Raw genomic sequence first — 17,855 nt, 5'->3', positions numbered from 1 at the left:
CCTGCAGGTTGCGTTTCCTGTCCGTGAGAGCCCCTGGATTTAACTGGCCAAGTGGCAGGTGGAGGTGACGCAGGGACCCCTGCCTCCAGGGCCCGGCCTCACCGGCTGCTCCCAGTCCAGGCTTTGTGGGCGAGCCCAGGCGGCATAGTTCTTGGGGAGCCAGACAGGCAGCCCTCTGCGCGCTGGAGAGGGCACCTGGGATGTCCCGAGCCCCCCAACCCCGGATTGTGGAGGCGGGGCCTGACTGCCAAGTTGGCTCTGCTGCCAGAGGGTGGTGGGCACCGAGGACTTGGGGGGTTGCCGCCTGCCGCGACTCAGCACAGCCTCCCGGACCCAGACCCGGGCCTGAGGTGGGAAAGCTGCCCGCTGACAGGGTGTGTGAGGCTGTCCTTGGGGTGTGGTGGGTGCTGAAGGCTGGGGAACCCTTCTGAACGAGCCTCTCCACCCCCATGCCCCGCCCACACTCCGGGGCGCAGGCCTCTGGGTAGCTCCAAGGGACTGTCCTGGATCTGGAACCCACCGCGCCCACAGTCCCTTGGTATGCGTCCTCTGTATCCGGGACATCTCTTGGTCCCACTCTGACCACACTCAGCTTTTACTACCCAGCTTCCCAGGTCAGAAGGTCAGATGCAGGACCCTGGGATGGGCTGGTCTCACAGCAGATGCTCCTCTGGCCCCAGGCCCCTGGGAAGTGTGTGGAAGGGCAGATCCTGGGGCTCTGTCCTGCCGCTGCCTTAGATCTCCTGCCTGCCCTGCCAAGGGGGGCTTCCATTCCCACCCCCGCTCAAGGAGGGCTCCTCCCAGGGCTTGCCCAGGGTACTGTTTAGATGACCTTGGCCTCTCAGCGCTGTGTGGCGTGGGGCTTCAGCTACCGAAATTCAGTCGGGCCGAGTAAACACACAGGTCCTTGGTCCCACCAGCCCCATCACCGGTGTTTGGGGCCTGTGTGACAGGTGGCTGTCTGGGCCAGTGCGGTTTCCTCCCTGTGGAGCACCCTGGGACTTCACGTCTTTGGGACACGCCTGGACCGGGAGCCATGCCGGGTGCCGCTCTGGAAATGCAGTCCTGCCTTGTGTCGGCCTCCCCTAAACCTCAGTTCCCCCATCAGCTGCGGGTCACTGGAGGCCTCCCCACTAGCAGAAAATGTTTCATTGTGACCCCAAGACCTGTTGGTAGGTCGTAACCCTGAGAAGGATCCCGGAGAAGGTTGTGAGATTTTTTTCTTGAGGGGAACAATGCCTGCTCCTTGCAGGGCCGACACAGACCCCCTGGGCCTCTGTCTTGCTGGACATAATGAATCTCGGGCTGGTCTGGACCTGCTTTGGGGGAGATCCAGGCCCTGGGACAGCTGGGGCAGATTGGGGAGCCAGCAGGGGTTGGCCGGCCCCAGCCCCCTCCTCTGACCTGGACTGGGAAGGTCTGAAAGGAGCTTTGATCCCCCGGCCCTTCCATCCCCAGCCCAGGCCTAGAGGGAGGAGGGGCTCCAATTACAGAGTCCCCTCCCCTCCCTTCCCCTCCCCTCCCCCGCTGAGCCGGCCCTTCTCTGGCCCTTCTCCGCCCCTCCATGACCCTCATGGCCAGTGTCTTCCGTGCTCCCGGGCCTCGGCCCCTCCCCAGCCCTCCTCCCCTCCCCACCCCCTGCCCTGTGCTGACCACAGAGGGGCCAGGCAGGGGAGGGGCCGGCGCCACACACACAGACTCTGAGCTGGGAGAGGCCCTGAACCTACCCAGCCCCTACCCAGCCCCTCACACTGGGAGACGAAGCCTCTGCTGTGGGCTCGGACCCTGGAGGCCAAGGGGGGAACCCTGGGGACCAGGCGGGGGGCCCCAGGGCAGGGGCAGTGACCACAGGCCCAGAGAGGTAGATGCCTTCATCAGGGAGGCTAGGCAGCAACTGAGGAGGGACTGATGGTCACATCCCCCACCCCCTGGCCCGCGGTCCCCATGCTGGCGCCGAGGCCACTCCTACTGCTGCTCCTTGTGGTCGGGCTGACCCTGGGGGCCAGCCTGCCGCCGGGACCCCGAAGCCATCCAGGCGTGTGCCCCAACCAGCTCAACCCCAGCCTGTGGGTGGACGCCCAGAGCACCTGCGAGCGTGAGTGCGTCAGGGACCAGGTAAGCACCGGCACCGTGCTCAACAGCCCTGCCGGCTCGTTGGACACCATGGGGGACTCGGGGCGCCTCGGAGGCTTCGTGAGTCTAGGGGAACCCCAGGCCTTGCCTGCAGGGGGACCCCAGCAGCTGCCCTGTGCCCCCATTCCTGGGAGTCGGCTGCCTCCTCAGGCCCCCCATAGTCCCGCAGCTGGGGTTTTAGGCTGTTCCACATATGCGGGTCCCAGGGAACACCCTCAGTCTTTGCCTTCATGTGTCGCTCCCCAAACCTGCCTACCCCCACCCTGGGACCGGCTGTTCTCAGGGCCAGCAAGGTTGAAAGGCGGGAGTCCCATGTGGACATCTGCCCTGCAGCGCCCCCTTGCAGCACCTGCAGTGGCCTTGAACACATTGTCCATGTGCCCCAGCCCCCCACCCACACTCAGGGCCTTGGTCTCCTTGGGTGCCATGACACCAACTCCGGCGGGTGAGGACCCGAGGGTCCGGCGGGCTTCAGTGACGCGACACAGCAGACAGTCTGAGGGTGCAAAGCACAGGAAGGACGCGTCGGCCGCAGGCCGAGCTTTCCACGGGGTGGGCGGCTGGCAGGGGAGCGGCGGCGGCAGCTCAGCTCCCCTGCACGGCAGACGGGCGGAGCGGGGGCGCCTGCTGAGCTGCTCCCCACCCCCCCAGGACTGTGCGGCCCACGAGAAGTGCTGCGCCAACGTGTGCGGGCTGCAGAGCTGCGTGGCCGCGCGCTTCCCCACCGCTGGCCAGGCCGCACCCCCGCCACCCGCCTCATGCGAGGGCTTCCCCTGCCCTCAGCAAGGCTCCGCCTGCCACCTATGGGATGGGCAGCCGGCGTGCCGCTGCCGCGACCGCTGCGAGAGGGAGCCCAGCTTCACCTGCGCCTCGGACGGCCTCACCTACTACAACCGCTGCTACATGGACGCCGAGGCCTGCCGGCGTGGCCTGCGGCTGCATGTGGTGCCCTGCAAGCGCATACACGGCTGGCTGCCCGCCAGCCCGGGGCCGCCGGACCCCACGGCCCGCCCCACGCCGGGCCACGTGCCCATGCCGCCCGCGCTCTACAGCAGCCCTCTGCCACAGGCCGTGTTCGTGGGCGGCACCGCCAGCCTGCACTGTGACGTCAGCGGCCGCCCACCTCCCGCCGTGACCTGGGAGAAGCAGAGCGACCAGCGGGAGACCCTGATCATGCGGCCGGACCAGATGTACGGCAACGTGGTGGTCACCAGCATCGGGCAGCTGGTGCTTTACAACGCGAGGCTGGAGGACGCGGGCCTCTACACGTGCACCGCCCGCAACGCCGCCGGCCTGCTGCGTGCCGACTTCCCGCTGTCCGTGCTCCAGCGGGGCTCAGCTGGGGATGGGGACGGGGCGCGTGCCCCCACCGGTCCCGCCGAGTGCCTGCCTGACCTGCAGGCCTGCGGCAGCGCGCCCTCTGGCCTCGTGCTCTGGCACTTCGACCCCCAGCGCGGGGGCTGCATGACCTTCCCCGCCTGCAGCTGCAAGGGCAGCAGCCGGGGCTTTGAGAGCTACGAGGCGTGCCAGCGGGCCTGCACCAAGGGCCCTGGCGATGCGTGCATGCTGCCCGCCGTGCAGGGGCGCTGCCAGGGCTGGGAGCCGCGCTGGGCCTACAGCCCGCTGCTGCAGCAGTGCCACCCCTTCCTGTACGGCGGCTGCGAGGGCAACGGCAACAACTTCGAGAGCCGCGCCAGCTGCGAGGACGCCTGCCCCGTGCCACGAACGCCGCCCTGCCGGGCCTGCCGCCTGCGAAGCAAGCTGGCGTTGAGCCTGTGCCGCAGCGACTTTGCCATCGTGGGGCGGCTCACCGAGCTGCTGCAGGAGCCCGAGGCGGGGGGCGGCAGCATCGCCCGCGTCGCCCTGGACGAGGTACTCAAGGACGACAAGATGGGCCTCCGGTTCCTGGGCACCAGGTACCTGGAGGTGACGCTGAGCGGCATGGACTGGGCCTGCCCCTGCCCCAACGTGACAGCTGGCGATGGCCCGCTGGTCATCATGGGGGAGGTGCGAGACGGCGTGGCTGTGCTGGACGCCGGCAGCTATGTCCGGGCCGCAAGCGAGAAGCGCGTCAAGAAGATCTCGGAGCTGCTGGAGAAGAATGCCTGCGAGCTGCTGAACCGCTTCCAGGACTGACCCCACCCATGCTGCCCGTCCACCCCCCTCCCACCCCCCACCCCCGTCTGCCCACCCTGCCTTCCTGCCCCATGGAATAAAAGCCAGCGTTTCCCCAGAGCTTGTGGACTACACGGGCTGGACCTCCTCAGGGGACCCTTAGCTGGTATCCCTCCTTGCAGCCTCCCATTTCCCTGCAGGAGCACGAGCCGTGACCAGCCTGAGATGGGCACCTGCTCCTGTCGTGGGGAAACTCAGCAGCCAGCTCAACCCACGGGGCCAAGTTCTCCCTCCCTCCCCTGTGCCCTCAGCAGAGCAGCACAGTCCACGAGGCCCCCAAGCCTTGACTCCACAGGCCACACCCTTCTGTCACTAGTGCAGACCCCTTGAAGACACCGCCTGCCCACTGAGTGCCACCAGGAGTGGTCCCAGGAGGCATGGGTGAGACCAGCAGTGAGCAGCAGAAAACACTTTATTCCCAGGTTCTAAGCAGCCCTGTGGCCATCAGCCAAGAGCTCCCAAAGTGGGCAAGGCCAGTCCTCATGGCCCAGCCCTGGGAGGCAGGGGCTGGCATCTGGGTTTGGTCTAGAAGGGGTCTTGGTGGAGACACAAACATGCGAGAGGAGGAGAGAGTTACTCTTTCCGGAATATCAGGCACTTGTTGTTGGCCGGCATGTCCACCTAGGGGAGAGGGGTTGCTGGAGCGCTGACCTGGTCCCCAGGGAAGTCCCCTGTGTCCTCAGCCCTTCCCACGTACCATCCTTTCCAGCAGCAGGCCACTGGCTTGGCCCAGGTCCTCCAGGAGGGCTGTGTCCCGCAGCCCCCACTCAGGGTTCCTGCAGTGAGGAGGAAGTGGACAAGAAGGTAGAGTCGTAGCTGGGGTGGTCGCCCAGCCCCCCTGTCCCCCCAGCCAGCCGCCCTCCCCCAATCCAGCTCTGACCTGCATCTAAGAGTTAGATCAAAATCCACGTTACTCTGCGGAGTGATCTTCCCATTGATGGCATAAGGCTGCGGAGAGGGGGACACGGCTCTGCCCGCCACCCACAGACGGGATCAGCCATGCCTCCGTCGACGCACAGGCAGTCTTGCATGCTGGCACCCAGAGAATGAAAAGGACGCACCCCTCCCTGCCCCCAAGATGGGGGACAGCTGAGGACCAGCTGGTGAGCTGGGGGTGAGGGGGAGCGGGTGTTGCAGGGAGACTGGCAGGTGACCGGGAGTGTGTTCAAGAAAGAAGACTCTGGGTGCTGTTTAATGATGGTGGGTAGTCAGGGGACAAGGCAACTAAAAATACTGACACCAAGAGAACGGAGTGCGGAAAGTAGGACACAGCCGGCGCTGGTTGGGAACAGGGCCTCCCTGCCAGGGGAGGCCGGTGGCCCCCGACGGAAGCACTCACCCCATAGGTGATGAGCAGCGCCTTGGGTTTGAGCAGGTGTCCGGCTGCTCTGAAGAGCCCCTGGGGAGTGACGATGCGGGGATCAGTGAGGGGCTTTCTCGGCCCGGCCCCGCAGGAGCCCGCGGCTAGAGGCCCCAGTGCCCTCGCTGGGCTGTGGGGCAGACCTGCCGCCCCGCGCCGCCCCGCACCGAGAGGGGGGCCCCGCGGCGCGGGTGGGCCGCGCGCCCACAGACCTCGGTGCAGCTCAAGGGGCTGATGTGGATCATGTTGATGCACAACAGCAGGTCCAGCGACTGCGGCAGGATCCCGCCCCAATGCTCCCAGTCCCAGGTGACGTCCAGGTACAGCGGGGCCTTCACGTTCGACAGCCCCTGCGCCTGCGTGGTGGCCGAGATGCTGTAGGAGGGCAGCGCACGGTCGCGGGGAGCCGGGCAGCGGGACGGGCCCCGCTCCGCCGGCCCCCGCTCCGCCCCCTCAGCGGCCGGGGTCCCACCTTCCCCGCGCCCCGCCGCACCTGTCCAGGCAGCGCTGGTCCACGTCGGACGGCTGCCACTCGGCGTGGGGGAAGGCCCGCGCGAAGTGAGCCGTGTGCTGGCCCGAGCCCGAGGCCACCTCGAGCACACGGACGCCGCGCTGGGCCGGGTCCATGTACTGCCGCAGCACGCGCAGGATGGGCTCCTTGTTCCGCTCGGCCGCCGCCGCCACCAGCATCGCAGCAGCTCAGCTGGCCCGCGGGTAGCTGCAGTCCGCAGCCGCCAGACCCACCGGGAGCCGTAGCCCGAGGCCGCGCGGCCCGCCGGGAGTTGTAGTCCGGCGCCGCGCGGCCCGCCGGGAGTGGTAGTCCGGCTTCGCGAGACGGGCTGGGAGTTTAAAGGGCCCGCAGCTGCAGGAGGAGCACCGGGAGCGGCAAACGCGGCGGGGGCACCGGTCGCTTGAGTTGGGATCGCCGGCTTACAGGTGACCGGCAGCTCAGTAGCCAGGGGCCCGCGGCCGCTCCGGCATTTTCCTAGCGCTTGTCAGTCTCGCGTTTCCTGAAATAGCGTCGTCCGGGTTGCTCGCGAGCGGGTGTTCCCTGGTTTCCGTTTTCTTTCCTGTCGGAAGCACTGTAGTTAGCGAGTGGGGGAAGAAAATGAAAAGACACAACTGCGCCGCCCGGGAATCGAACCCGGGTCGCAAGAATGGGAATCTTGCATGATACCACTACACCAGCGGCGCTGTTAGCGAATAAGTAGCACGGGAGCCCTAAGAGATTGTGATGCAGCGTTTGCGCGCAGAACCGAACGGCGCACGCGCTGGGGGGCGGCCGGCCCCGGCGCCTCCCAGCCGGCAAGCGCGCTGAGACGCTAGCGACCCGACCGCTGGGTCCGCGTGAAGCGGGGTGCGGGAGGTTCCGGTGTCGCTTCGTTCTCCCCACAGCGCGAGAGCGAACGGAGCGGGACTAAGGGACGCGGGCGGGGGCCGCGATTGACGCTGGCGCCGCTCAGGGCTTTCCCGTGTTGCTGAGACGACCAGCGCCCGCCCCGGGGTCGCGGACGCCGTGAGGGGGTGGGTGACCCCCGAATCCAGCCGGAGCCTCCCTTGTGCGGTCCGGGCGCGCTTCCCCGGCCGCTTCCCCGGCCCGTGTCCGCAGCGGGCTCGCTTCTCTCTGTGGCCGTGCGGGTTTGCACGAGAGCGACCCCAACCCCGACGTCCCTCCGGCCAGGGCTCGGGAGGTGACCCCGACCCCGGCTTTAGCCTGGGGTTGTCATGGAGGGGCCGGGCTGTGGGTCGGTCCGGCGGGGAGCGCGGGTTCGCCGCGCAGGGTGTCGCACCGTCGGGGCTGGACAGGCCCCCGAGGCGAGGGGGTCACTCGGGCCGGCAGCCCGAGGGCATCCTGCTCGCGACCACCCTTACTTCCCTCAGCGATCCAGCTCCCAGCCCAGGGCCTCCGCCGCCCGGTTTGTCGGCTGCGCCGGGCGTTCTGTCCCCTTCCATGGCGGGGCCGAAAGGAGCAGCTGCGGGGGCCCCTGACCAGCCCCGGTGCGCCTCACACGGCTTCACACCACCCAGGGGACTCGAGCAGCTTGGGGGCTGCTGGACGAGGGCTCCGACGTGGGATTAGAAGGCTGGAGACCAAGCCCATCACCCAGGACCGACGAGCCCATCAGCCCCGAGTCCCCCAAGAACCCGAAATGAAGGGGTGCGGGAGCCTCCTGGCACATGGGGGTGCCGGCAGGAGGCGGGTGGCCCCCGGGGCAGGGGGCAGGGCCTGGAAGCTCCGTGCGCCTTCCACACCCGCCTGCCCTCTGGGTGTCTTTTTCGCTGTTCGCGGGTCCTGTCCTTGACGATGAACCAGTAACCGGAATAAGGTCACCCTGAGTTCTGTGTGCCGTTCTAGCAAATTGTGGCTGGACAAGGGGGTCTGGAACCCTGACTTACAGCTGGTGACAGCCTGGACGTGGGGGCGGTCTCCTGGGATCCGGTGGCAGCCTGGGGAGGGGGTCTGCACTCATACCCGGCTGCTAGGTCAGAATTGAGTTAAACTGTAGGACACGGGCATTTTCCTTTACACCAGGTGTTCTGTAAGAGGCAAGAAACCAGACTGACCAGTCTCCCTCCTTCCTCCTGATCCTATGGCCCAGCTTCAGAAGCAGCCCGAATGCCCAGCCGTGTCTTCCATTTAACAGCACTTGACCTTAGGTTGCTATCTGACGTAAGAAACACGTTAGGGTTCGAAGCCAACAGCCAAGAAAGAATCCTGAGACATCTCTGGTGCAAAAATGTTTTATTAAAGCACAGGAACAGGGAACCCGTGGGCAGAAAGATCCGCACTGGGGTCATGATGAGTGGCCCATTGTATACTTTTTTTTTTTTTAAAGCTTTATTTGGCAGACGGGGGGCGGGGAGCACAAGTGGGGGAATAGCAGGCAAAAGGAGGGAGAAGCAGACTCCCCACCAGGCAGGCCCAATGCAGGGTTCAATCCCAGGACCCCAGGGTCATGACCTGAGCTGAAAGCAGAGGCTTAACCCACTGAGCCCCCTATTACATACTTTCATGTTGGAAGAGAGTTATGGAGAGCATATAGAAGCAAGCTTTCCAGGACCTTGAGGGGGCTAGCTCTTGTCAGGAAAGGGTCATTTATTACTGTCTAATAAAACCTGAGTCATGAGACTCTTCAGGTGTGTGTCTCAGTGGGCCACATGCTTGGGGGATGATTGCCAACATGTATCTCGGGGGTAGAGATAAAGGGAGTTTCTATCCAAGCACTAACCAGGCCTGACCCTGCTTAGCTTCGGAGATGAGACAAGATGAGGGGGTTTCAAGGTGGTATGGCTGCGGACTAAAGGGAGTTTCCATAGGAATTTTTATATGTTAAAGTAGACTTAAGGAATCCTGGCGGTGGGGAGGGCGGTTCAGCTAGGAGCGCCTTTTGTCCTTCGCAAAGTGTCAACATTGAGGGCCATTGAGGCCCTAGAGGAAGGTCACTGCCTGCTTCAAGGACTTGTCAATGGGCTGCAGGTAGTTAAGGAAATGTAATCATTTCTATGCTGCCTTTGCACCTCCCACATTTGTCCCCCTGGGATGGACACTGTGCGAGATACCCCCTTGTACTCCGTGGCCTATGCTGCAGTTTGTGTGTGTGAGAGTATGTGCACATACGTGTGAATGCCTGTGTATACACGTTTGAACACACATTTTCTGGAAAGTCGTGGTTGTGTGTCAGACTCCGGCAGAGTCCCGGACCCGCAGTGAATGCTGAACAGCGGACCCCTGGACTTGTCTGTCCCCATCCATGGCCTATGCCTGGTGGGGCCTCCTAGGATTTTGTCTCCTGAGGCGGAGTCCAGCTCCTGGGCAGCCCTCTTGAGCTTGCCACCCGCCAGCACGGGCCACCTTTCTCGGTGAGCGCTTACGTGCACGATGCAATCTCTATTGCGTAGGAAGCCACAAGCAGACAGACAGGAGGCCCTGATGGGGGGTGCAGGCTTCCTCCCCAGCCCTTTGCCAGGCCCCGGGCACGTCCCTTCCCATCCCCTCAGATACCACCACTTGCCCTGATACACGGGCTTCCTAGAGCGGCTGTAACAAATGACCCCCAACTCCCAGGCTTCGAACAACAGATGTTTATCCTCCCATCCTTCTGGAGGCCAGAAGTCTGAGATAAAGATGGTCTGCTCCCCCAGAGGCCCTCCGGGAAGATGGTTTCTCACCGTTTCCAGCTGCCGGGGGCTGTGGCCACTCTCCCTCCACCTTCACCTAATCTCTCCCTGGTGCTCACATGCTCTTCTCCTTCCTCCCACAGAGACACGTGACTGGATTTAGGGCCCATCCCAATCCAGGATGGCCTTATCTCGAAACCTTGCCAAACTTCTATCTGCAAAGACCTTTATTCCAAATAAGGTCACATTCTGAGGTTCCCAGGAGACGCAGCTTTTGGGGGACACCACTCAACCCCCTGCACTTAGGTCTGGGAATGGCCAAGCAATACCCGACACTGGGCAGTGGACACAGGAGCGCCCACAGCGCCTTTCCGGGGGGGGGGGTGGCTGCTGGTCGGCCTTGCATAGGCAGAAGCCCATCGTCCACTCTGTGTTGGAGAGGGCAGAGGTTTCCGATGGAGAAAGTTTCTTGAGAATGACTAAAAACTTTTTTCTCTTTCAGATAAAGTTTTAGTATTGTATTTAGAATCTTTGAAAGAAAACTACTATTTGCTTTTCTTACCACGAGTGGGGTCTGTGAGGTGAAGGCCTTGTCTTACCCTGATAGCCACTTTTATCTGCGAGGGGATGAAGCCCCTTCGTCCCACACCACCGGCTTGGGGACAGTTTCCCAACCTCCCCAACCACAGGGAAGGTGACCGCCCCTCCCTGCAGAGGCCTCCCAGCCAACCTACCTTCCAAGCAAGGTCAGTGAGGCTGGGGCCATAACTCTGAGCTCCCCAGGTCCCCAGGTTCCATCCCCAACCCCTCCGCACTGCGTGCCCTGGAGCAGTGAGGCTGGCAAGGCCCCTTTGGGGGAGACCAGCCCGCCAACAGGTGCAGAGAGCTTCACTGCCTGCCCACCACCACCTGGCCTTCCTCCTCCATCATCTACCCGGGAGGAACACTGGGCTCTCCATCCCCCACCCCGGCCCCTCCCTGCTGCCCCTGCACCTTCTTCCCTCTCACCTGTCAGGATCATTTCTGCTCAGCCCTTCTCCCCAGAGCTTTGAGGCTTTTGGACCCAACCTTTGACCTCAAACAAGGCCTGTGGGCAGGGCTTGACGGTCAGGGCCTCCAAGCCTTGGTTTTCGGATGGCTTAAGCAAATGCTAGGCCTGTCCGCCCATCAGGAGGAGGGTGCCCAAGGGAGGGACTTTCAGCGTCTGGGTCCACTTGGGGGCCCATGCTCCCCACACCAGGGCCTCGCTTCCTGTGTCAGGAACACAGCTCCGCGCCCCGCCCCCCCATGCGTTGTCTCCCCGGCATGTGAGTAAGCAGTGTGCTCAAGGCAGGGCAAGCCAGCACCGATGGTGTGTGGGACCATGCTGGCCTTGACTCTGCTGTGGGGAGGGGGGACAAGGGACAGAGACTACAAGGGTGCTGGGCAGGGGCCCACTTGCCTTGGGAGGAAGGGGCATGCTCATGCCTGCAGGGATCCTGCCTCCCCTCTGAGGATCACAGGCCTGTGGAGGAGAAAGCTGGGGAGGGGGGGCCCCAGGGACCTAAGCTTCCCTAGGAGCACCTGAGCAGGCCTGGCTCCCTCCAGCAGTCACAACAGCATGGGGGGGGGCACAGCTGGGAAGGGACACCGCACAGAGCAGGTGGGGAGGGAGTTCCTCCTGCTGTCACTCCCCCACACACCCCAACAGATGCTGCCCCCCACCCCTCTCAACATTGTGCCCTCTGCCTGGGTGGAGAGGCTTCAGGTCTGCTCCCAAAGTGAGGTGTGGGGGACGCTTGAGGAAACCTCGTGGCGCTGCTAAGTCCTATTGCCTCTTGGAGCGGCAGCTCCCCGACAAGGCCCCGGTGCCTGCTGGACCGGACATCCTCAAATATTTGTGGAGCAGCGTGTGAGCCCTGCCGTGTCCATACACGCCTTGGGGCAGATTCCAAGACAACTCTGCAGAGTCTTTTCTCTGGTGGGGGGATGCTAAGGGTTGAGCTCAGCCACAGGGAGGACAGGGGAGCCTCCTGTGGAGCCCTCCAGGTGGGGAGGCCCACAGACCCCAGAGCGGGCCTCTCCCCTAGCCCTGAGCAGCCCAGCAGCTGGGAGAAAACAGCACTTCTGTGGAATTCTCAGGAAGGAACCCTGGGGGTCGTTCCAGGCAGGCCGCCTGGGTCATGCGGGTCAGGGAGGTAATTGCTCCCCTCCAATGAGGATGAAACAGGCAAACCGGGCATCCTCACACGCCCACCTTCTCTCTCCGCCAAGATCCCACCCCCACGCTGCTCCTCCACTGAATGGGGCCTCTGGTCCCTGGAGCTGGGGGTGCACCTTGGCAAGGGAGGATCGTCAGGGACCAGAGTGCACCCACTATTCCTGTCCCGCAGGGTGGAAAAGAGATTCCCCGGGAGCCAAGTTTCTGCCCAAACCCATTTCTGGTCTCTGGCCCTCAGTCCCAAGACCCAGGCCAAGAATGACCCTCACGCTGGCCCGGGCCCACCCAGGCACCTTGGCTGGAGCTCTCCACCGAGTGGGCACAGCTTTCCTTCCAGGGTCCACACAGAGCGCCCCCAGCGCCTGTCCACGGCCCCCCGCCCGCACCCCCGCACCCCGCCCCCGCGGCTCACCTGGCGGTCTGGCGGTGGAAGGCCATCCTAGGCCCCAGGACGCTTCCTCTGCCTTGGCCTCGGGCCGTGTGGGGTGGGACGCCCTTGGCCGCGCGCCGCGGCCAGCCTCCCCACCAGCCCGGAGCGCCGCCTCCGCCGCGTGCCCCGAGGCAGGCCGGGACGCGCGGGCCCTTTAAGGGCCGGGGGCGTGTAGCGGCCCGCCCCCACCCCGCTGCGCCCGGCTGCCCGTTAAAGGGGCCGCGCCCTGGGCCCCCGCCGAGTGCGAGCCCGGGCGGAGGGTAGGGCAGGGCGTGCGTCCCGGGGAGCGCGCGGGCGGCCGGGCCCTCCGCACCATGTACACCATCACCAAGGGGCCCAGCAAGCTGGTCGCGCAGCGCCGCACAGGTGCGCTGGGCGCGGGGCGCAGGGCGGGCAGGGCCGGGGGGAGGGTCCGCGCAGTGACGGCCCGGGCGCGGCGGCGGCTGACGCGCCCCGTACCCGCAGGTCCCTCGCAGCAGCAGGTGGAGAGCCGGCTCGGCGAGCTCCTGAAATGCCGGCAGCCCGCGCCGCCGACCCCAGCGCCCCCGCGGGCGCAGCCGCCGGGACCCTGGCCCCTGTCGAGGTGAGACGCGCGGGCCCGGCGGCGGCCGCGGAACGGGGAGGTTGACCTTGGGGAAGGTTCACGGAGACCCGGCCGCGTGCTCGGGGCGGGGGCGGGGCGGGGCGTGTGACCCCGCCCGCGTGGGTGGCTCAGGCCTTCGCGCCTCCGCCCTCGGCGCCTCGGCCTCTTCGCCTCACCTGGCACCTGGTGGGGTCGAAGGGGGCCAAGCCGGATGCACACGAACCCCTCCCCCCCTCTGGCCCCGTGGGACCGTGGCGGAGCCCGAGTGGGGAGGAAGCGGACCAGCTCCGGGATCGCAGGAGCTCCACGCGGCTGACTCAGATGCCCCGGGCGACCTTGGGCGGCGAGGCCAAGGTTTGAGGCGAGCTGCCCAGGAAGGCGGGAGCAAAATATCCTAGGGTGCGGGCCCTCGAGGCCTCCTGGCTCCAGCCCTGCCCGGCGGGAGACTGCCAGCTCCGTCCTGGCAGAGCGGGCTGGGGGAGAGAGTGCACGTGGTTCCCTCTGGCCCTACCAGGCCCCTGCTCTCCGTTGCCCTTCACCCCAGACACCCTGGCTGGGGACTGGAGGCCTCCCACAGATGCTCAGGCCTTGCCCGAACCTGCAGTTCCTGCCTTTCCTGTCCAGCTCTTCCGCCAGTGCCCACCGCCTGCCCCACAGGAATCTGTGTCCTGGCCCATTTGGCCTCCACATGACCTTGACCAGGAGGTCGGATTCCCCCCATGCCCCAGAGCCCTTTCACTTTTTTGTGTCAGCTCTGGACCTTGGGTTTCATTTATTCTGTGCGTTTTCTGGATCCAGGGCTTTCTTCCAAGCCCACAAAGGCCTGAGGCTTTGTGGGTAGGCACCGCAGAGAAACAGGGTGGCTGGCTCAGAGCGCCCCCCCCACCGGAGGCAGCTCTGAGGGTGCAAGTGATGGGGGCCTGGCAGGAGGGGGCAACCTGTGGGGGTGTTTCTGGGCTGAGGCCCTTCCCTGTGGGGGGAAGGGGGCTTCTGCTGGGGGCACGTTGATATTTTGAGGCTGCTTCCTAGTGATGGAAACATTCTGGGCTAACCACCGATGTGTCCTTGGGAGGCCGGTAAGCAGGCAGGGCCTTGGGGGCCAGTTCCCGGGACCCAGGCTGTGTTAGAATATTGCCCTGTGACCTCAGCTTTGGTCCTCACAGCCGCCTTACTGTCCAGAGGAGTAAACAAGGTGTACGTGTGTAGCTGCGACTGGTCACCCAGGCAGAGGACCTGGGGTCCGAGTGGTACCGGGCACCCAGACCCTCTCACCTGGAGAAGCGCATCACCTCCCTCTACACAGTCCCATTGCAGATGAAACCGGGGTACACCCGTGGCAAGGTCGGGGAGTGGTGTGGAGGGAGTTGGGAAAGACGGCAGAGAGTCCTTACCATACCCCCAGGCCTCACCTTCGCCCTTAGCTGGCTCTCAGCCAGTTGGGCACATCCCAGCCTGCCGGATCAGGAGGGTGTGGACCAGCCTGGCCAGAGGGAGTGCAACACTCAGCCTGCCTCAGAGCTGCGCGGCACAGGGTTGGGGGGTTCTGCTGCGTGACCCGGGGTGGGAGGCTGGCCCCCCTACCCCCTGAGGTCACTCCATCTGTCAGAGCTGCCCCTTCCTAGTCCCCGTGGCCTCGAAATGACCCTGCTGGGAGGCCCGTGCTGCCCATGAGCTGTCCCTGCGCCCTCTCCTGAACCTTCTGAGGGGGCCGCCTCTGAAAGAGCTCCACCTGCTTTTCTGTCCGTCCTTCCCTGTTTTTTTCTCTGTAGTGCCTTTTTATTATCCGGCATCCCTCACCCTGCCTTGCCCATGAAAGGGGGGGATGTCTGGGCCACGGCCACATCCTCCATGCCTGGGGTGCCTTGCGTGTGGCCAGTGCTCCGAATGGCTGACCTGCTGATTTTGCAGGCTGGGGTCCCGGCCCTCCATGGGGCAGTGCCTCGGAGCAGCTCTCACTCCCATTGTGAGACAGACAGCAGAGGACAGGGAAGGTGATATCTGTGGGTGGGAAGAAGATAACAGGGCACCCGATGACACCCCAGAAGGTCATGCGAGGAGGTCAGGGAGGTGCCCTGGGTTACTGAGTCGTGGGCTTTGAGGTCAGGCAGCTGTGCAGTTATGTTCTGGAACTAGCAAGTGCCCATTTGCAGGGTGTGAGTTTGGGTGGATCACTTCCCTCTGGAGCCCAGTGCCCAGGGCTGGAAGTAGGGTTGGCGAGGACTGTGAGGACGCCTATGTGGGTTGAGCGGGGACAACGGGGCCGACCTGTGGGGCAGTGTCCTCAGGAGCAGGCACAACCCATGCACAGCAAGTGCACCCGCGCCAGCGCCCTTTTCCCCAGAGGGCCTTTGCAGCACCTTACGTAACAAACTCCAACAGGGTTGGGGGGGTTGTCAGGTGGGTGCCTGCCTCCTAGCACTGTGCTCAGTCCTGGGCAGGCCACCGCTTTGGTCCCCGGGGGCCACAGCCCATGGCTGCAATTCCCTTTCCGGTTTTCCTACTTCGCTGACCAGCCTCCACTTTCCTGGAGTCTGCAGGCTGGTGGGGGCGGGGGTGGCAGGCGAGGGGCTGTCCAGGTTGAGGGCAAACCTTCATAGGTTCTGGTCGGTGCAGCTCAGGCCTGGGAGGAGCCCTGCCCCCGCTACAGTTTCTTCGCTGGCCTGGAGCTAGCGGGACCGGTGCCCCTCAAGACACTCCTCTTTATTTTAGTGCCCCTCTCAGCCAAGGAGGACCCCCGAGCGGCGGTGGGGCACCTGAGCCCAGGAAGGCGAGCAGGCCGGCGGGACCGCGAGTGCCTGGCGGAGTGGCACGTGCAGCCCAGGACTCCCGGCTCCCACCTCCTGCTGTAGGTGTGGGCCCCGCTCCCTCCACAGCCCCATTCTGGGCTTCGTGTGTGCAGGGCTAGGCCAGCTGCCGCCAGCAAGGGCAGCCCATCCCTGCCCTGGGCCCCGCTGATCACTGAGCGGGACAGGCCCAGTGGCTCCCTGGATATCCCATGCCCATCAGGCTGAGCTCCAGCGCCTGGGGGCCATCTCCTCCCCCAGCATCCCCACCCCCATGGGCAAGAGTGTTGCCTGTCTGGGACCTGCACAGCTGGGTTGGGGTTGAAGTCACAACTTGTCCACTCAGTGCTCTTTGGCCAGAACATCATTTAGGGCTCATCCCCATGGAGCCTGGGACAGCCAGGAAGAGGGAAGGGCTAAGATGGGCTGTTTCTTGTTTGGGTCCTTTCTCCCACACGGGACAGTGGTGAGATGGAGAAGCTTCTGTGGGGGGAGAAGACGGCCGAGAATTGCACCTGGCCAGTTGTGGCTGGGTCGGAGTGATGTGGTGGTAGCTTGGGTCCGAACATGGGTTGCTGGAGACTTGGCTGGTCCTGGGGAGGTGGGATGCAGGTGGCAGTAGGGGTGCCCCGAGAGACCCCTGGAGGAGTTCCTGTCTGCCTTGAGCACGGAGCCCTATTGGGGGTTTGGGACACAGGACTGGGGACTGCAGGTGTGACTTGAGCTGCTGGGAGCTTGAGCCTGCAGGAAAGAGGCCTCTTCGGCCCCCACTGCAGCACAGAGCTACCCTGAAGGTCAAGGAAGTGCCCAGGCTGGGCCTGGCCTGGGGGTGGTGGGTGTGGCCTGCTGCTGCTCCTGGAGCTTTGCCAGGTGTCACCTTAGGGCTTGGGACAGTTGCTGACCGGCTCCTCCCCCCTCTACAGTCCGGGGCCAAGGCTTGTGTTCAATCGGGTGAATGGCCGGCGGCCCCCTGCCACATCTCCATCCCTTGAGGGAACCCAAGAGACCTATACGGTGGCCCATGAGGAAAACGTCCGGTTTGTTTCTGAAGGTAGTGTCAAGGCTGGAGGGTGAGGTCTGGGCCCCTGTTCCTCCTGCCCACTGTGACCTGATTTAAAGTACCTAGAGGGCTGGGCTCTTCCTAGACTGTCTCCCTGTTTGTCCTGTGACTGTCTAGTGGGCTCCCCATTCCCATTCTTGGCTGGGGTCCAGGGTGGCCACCAAGCCCTGGGTGGGAGACAGGATGCCAGGGGCCTGGCTCAGCCTGACTGCCCTCTCCCCACAGCTTGGCAGCAAGTGGAGCAGCAGCTGGGCAGTGGCCCAGCTGGCGCTAGTGGGCCTAGGCCTGTGCAGTACGTGGAGAAGACCCCCAACCCCCGGCTGCAGAGTGAGCCCTCCCCTGCTCTCAGGGAGTCCCCTCCACTCCCTCCAACCCTGACCTGGGCCCTGCTGGGTTCTAGCCCTACGGGATTGGGGAGGGCACTTGAATTTGACCTGCTTCTTTCTAGTGCTTGCTGCATTTGGGTGTGGGGGAGGGGCTTGTGGTCAGTTCTGAGGGAGAGACACTGACTGATCTGGGAGGCAGCTTCACTGCCCAGTCTTCTTCTCTGCCCACAGACTTCGTGCCCATTGACCTGGACGAGTGGTGGGCGCAGCAGTTCCTGGCCAGAATCACAAACTGCTCCTAGCTGCCTTGGAAGGAGTGTCTGGCCCTGTCCCGTGGTGGACCTCCCCCCCCCCAGGAGAGGACGTCGGAGCCCTGTTTAGCCACTGCGGCAGGCCGTCCCTCACCCTGAGTCTGGCCAGGAGCCATCCACACCTGAAGTGCCAGCATTTGGACTTTTGCACCTGGTGACCCCTTGGACCAACTGTCCTGTGCTGCCAAGGGCCAGGAGCTGAATCTGTCTGACCTCAGTCCTGCTCACTGTGCCCAGGGTCCAGCCCCTGGGGCTGGCAGGGAGGAGCTCCAGGCTAATAAATTTGAGAAACTGCCCTTTTTGAGTGGTCTTTATTTGGTGTGGGGATGGGGTCAGGGTCCTCACATAAGTCCAGCCTAACCTTTCCTTGGCCCC

At 64.5% G+C, this 17,855-nt stretch overlaps 3 protein-coding genes and 1 non-coding gene across 7 annotated transcripts; 2 read left to right on the top strand and 2 right to left on the bottom strand.

Annotated features, from left to right (window-relative positions):
• Window positions 1-56: 56 nt before the first annotated feature.
• Window positions 57-4,348, top strand: WFIKKN1 (WAP, follistatin/kazal, immunoglobulin, kunitz and netrin domain containing 1). Its single transcript, XM_044234110.1, has 2 exons — window positions 57-2,115; window positions 2,785-4,348. Exons 1-2 carry the CDS (start codon window positions 1,909-1,911, stop codon window positions 4,267-4,269), a joined length of 1,692 nt encoding a protein of 563 aa, XP_044090045.1. The 5' UTR covers window positions 57-1,908; the 3' UTR covers window positions 4,270-4,348.
• Window positions 4,349-4,702: 354 nt separating this feature from the next.
• METTL26 (methyltransferase like 26) lies at window positions 4,703-6,408 on the bottom strand. Of its 2 annotated transcripts, XM_044234108.1 has the most exons (6): window positions 6,162-6,408; window positions 5,881-6,043; window positions 5,648-5,707; window positions 5,189-5,256; window positions 5,006-5,084; window positions 4,703-4,929 (listed from the first exon to the last, which is right to left on the bottom strand). In XM_044234108.1, exons 1-6 carry the CDS (start codon window positions 6,356-6,358, stop codon window positions 4,882-4,884), a joined length of 615 nt encoding a protein of 204 aa, XP_044090043.1. In that variant the 5' UTR covers window positions 6,359-6,408; the 3' UTR covers window positions 4,703-4,881. The 2 variants fall into 2 exon arrangements, with proteins under 2 accessions (XP_044090043.1, XP_044090044.1); XM_044234109.1 differs by lacking the exons at window positions 5,189-5,256; window positions 5,881-6,043.
• A 383-nt stretch (window positions 6,409-6,791) lies between these two features.
• Window positions 6,792-6,862, bottom strand: TRNAG-CCC. Its single transcript has one exon. It is a non-coding gene; the product is annotated as a tRNA-Gly (tRNA).
• A 5,784-nt stretch (window positions 6,863-12,646) lies between these two features.
• MCRIP2 (MAPK regulated corepressor interacting protein 2) lies at window positions 12,647-17,545 on the top strand. 3 transcript variants are annotated; one of them, XM_044234104.1, is made up of 5 exons: window positions 12,647-12,783; window positions 12,883-13,000; window positions 16,707-16,834; window positions 17,069-17,170; window positions 17,401-17,545. In XM_044234104.1, the coding sequence occupies exons 1-5, from the start codon at window positions 12,732-12,734 to the stop codon at window positions 17,469-17,471; spliced, it is 471 nt and encodes a 156-aa protein (XP_044090039.1). In that variant the 5' UTR covers window positions 12,647-12,731; the 3' UTR covers window positions 17,472-17,545. The 3 variants fall into 3 exon arrangements, with proteins under 3 accessions (XP_044090039.1, XP_044090040.1, XP_044090042.1); XM_044234105.1 differs by having other exon boundaries at window positions 17,069-17,135; window positions 17,401-17,506; XM_044234107.1 differs by lacking the exon at window positions 17,069-17,170.
• Window positions 17,546-17,855: the final 310 nt, after the last annotated feature.

This window comes from Neovison vison, chromosome 14 (genome assembly GCF_020171115.1).
Source record: "Neovison vison isolate M4711 chromosome 14, ASM_NN_V1, whole genome shotgun sequence".
Lineage (NCBI taxonomy): Eukaryota > Metazoa > Chordata > Mammalia > Carnivora > Mustelidae > Neogale > Neogale vison.
This window is presented reverse-complemented; position numbering and strand designations above follow the sequence as displayed.